Genomic DNA, 1,827 nt, shown 5'->3' on the forward strand with positions numbered 1-1,827 from the left:
TGTGGTGGTGTGGTGTGGTGGTGGTGAGGTGGTGTGGTGTGGTGTGGTGTGGTGTGGTGTGGTGGTGATGTGGTGGTGGTGTGATGGTGTGGTGTGGTGTGGTGGTGGTGGTGTGATGGTGTGATGTGGTGGTGTGATGGTGTGGTGTGGTGTGGTGGTGGTGGTGTGATGGTGTGATGTGGTGGTGTGATGGTGTGGTGTGGTGTGGTGGTGCTATGGTGGTGTGATGTTGGTGTGGTGGTGTGGTGGTGATGGTGTTGGTGGTGGCGTTAGAAACATCAAAACCCCCCCTTCTCTCGCCGCTAGGAGTCTCCCCGCCGTGACCGGCCCGCCGGACCTGCAGCTGAGCGAGGTGCGGTCCAACTCGCTGGCGGACCGCCACCTCTCGCTGGCGGTGCGGCGGCGGCTGGTGAAGAAGCAGCGGGCGCTGGTGCGCGAGAACCAGGGGCTGCTGGCGGCGGTGGTGCGCAGCCTGCGCACCGCGCACCTCGAGTGTCAGCACCACTTCCGCCACGAGCGCTGGAACTGCCCGCCGCCGCCGCCCGCCACCGCCAGGCGGCGGCACTTCTTCGGCAAGATCGCCACGCTGCGTGAGTAGCCGAGCTTGGATTGATTAGCATTAATTGACTTAAGTAACGACATTAATTAGCATTAATTGACTTAAGTAACGACATTAATTAGCATTAATTGACTTAAGAAACGACATTAACTGGCATAAATTGACTTAACGACATTAATATGCAGCCAAATTAGTTATAATAATTGCGATGATAATAATATCGCGACGCTGCGTAAGTAGCGAAGCTTGGCTTAAATAGCGATAATAATTAGCAGCCATTTAAGCACTATAATTTTAACAATGATTAGCAGTCAATCAGGCATTAAGATATTAATATTAATTAGCAGCCAATTAGGCATTAAGATATTAATAGTAATTAGCAGCCAATTAGGCATTGTAATATTAATATTAATTAGCAGTCAATCGAGCATTATAATATTGCTATTAATGAGGACGAGATTTTGTTGTTAATCAGCGCAGGTTTTTAGGAAAAGCGAACCAAACTGTAACTGAAAGCGGGAGGATATGTTGAGGGAAAAGTGAGGGTAAAATGTGAGGGGAAAGTCCGAGGGAAAATATGAGGGGAAAGTCCGAGGGAAAATGTGAGGGGAAAGTCCGAGGGAAAATATGAGGGGAAAGTCCTAGGGAAAATGTGAAGGGAAAGTCCTAGAAGGAAGTGTGAGTGGGTAAGAGCGGGGGGGGGTGTAAGCGCGAGGACATCATGTGAGGGGAAAGAGTGAGTGGGTAAGAGTGAGTATATAAAAGTATAAAAGTGAGGGGAAAGTGAAAGGGCATCATATTAGGGAAAGAAAGTTTTGGTAAGAGTGAGGGGAAAGAGTGAATGGGTAAAAGCGAAAGGAAAGTGTGAAGGAAATGTAAGGTAAAAGGGAGTGGGCAAGAGCGAGGGGAAAGTGTGAGGGCATCATGTGAATGGAAAGAGTGAATGGGCAACAGTGGTAATCAATGATAGAAGCACCGAGTAGATGAAAGGGGAAAAAGACGATGCACCGGACGTGCGAGGGTAAATGTGAGAAATAATACGAGGGTAAAAGAGAGGGAAGCACACGGACGAGCGTCAGGAAAGCTTTGAGTGTGTGAAGGAGTGAAGGGAAGTGCGATGGAACGTGAAAAAAAGAAGGGGGAAATTAGCAGAACGAATTATTCCCTTTCCCTTGCTTTCCCTTATCTCAATAGCTTCACTTTCCCTAGCCCTCACTATTCCTCTCCTCATTCCCCTCCCCTCATTTTCCTCCCCTCATTCCCCTCCC

General features: G+C 49.0%; 1 protein-coding gene across 1 annotated transcript in view; it reads left to right on the top strand.

The window, feature by feature from the left end:
* LOC108676535 overlaps positions 1 to 1,827 on the top strand; it is an 18,645-nt gene that overhangs the window by 4,158 nt on the left and 12,660 nt on the right. Inside the window, exon 3 of the mRNA XM_018164622.2 lies at positions 307 to 590. Coding sequence (XP_018020111.2) covers positions 307 to 590 — 284 coding nt within the window. The remainder of the gene's footprint in view (positions 1 to 306; positions 591 to 1,827) is intronic.

This window comes from Hyalella azteca, unplaced genomic scaffold (genome assembly GCF_000764305.2).
Source record: "Hyalella azteca isolate HAZT.00-mixed unplaced genomic scaffold, Hazt_2.0.2 contig468, whole genome shotgun sequence".
NCBI classification, from domain to species: Eukaryota; Metazoa; Arthropoda; class Malacostraca; order Amphipoda; family Hyalellidae; genus Hyalella; species Hyalella azteca.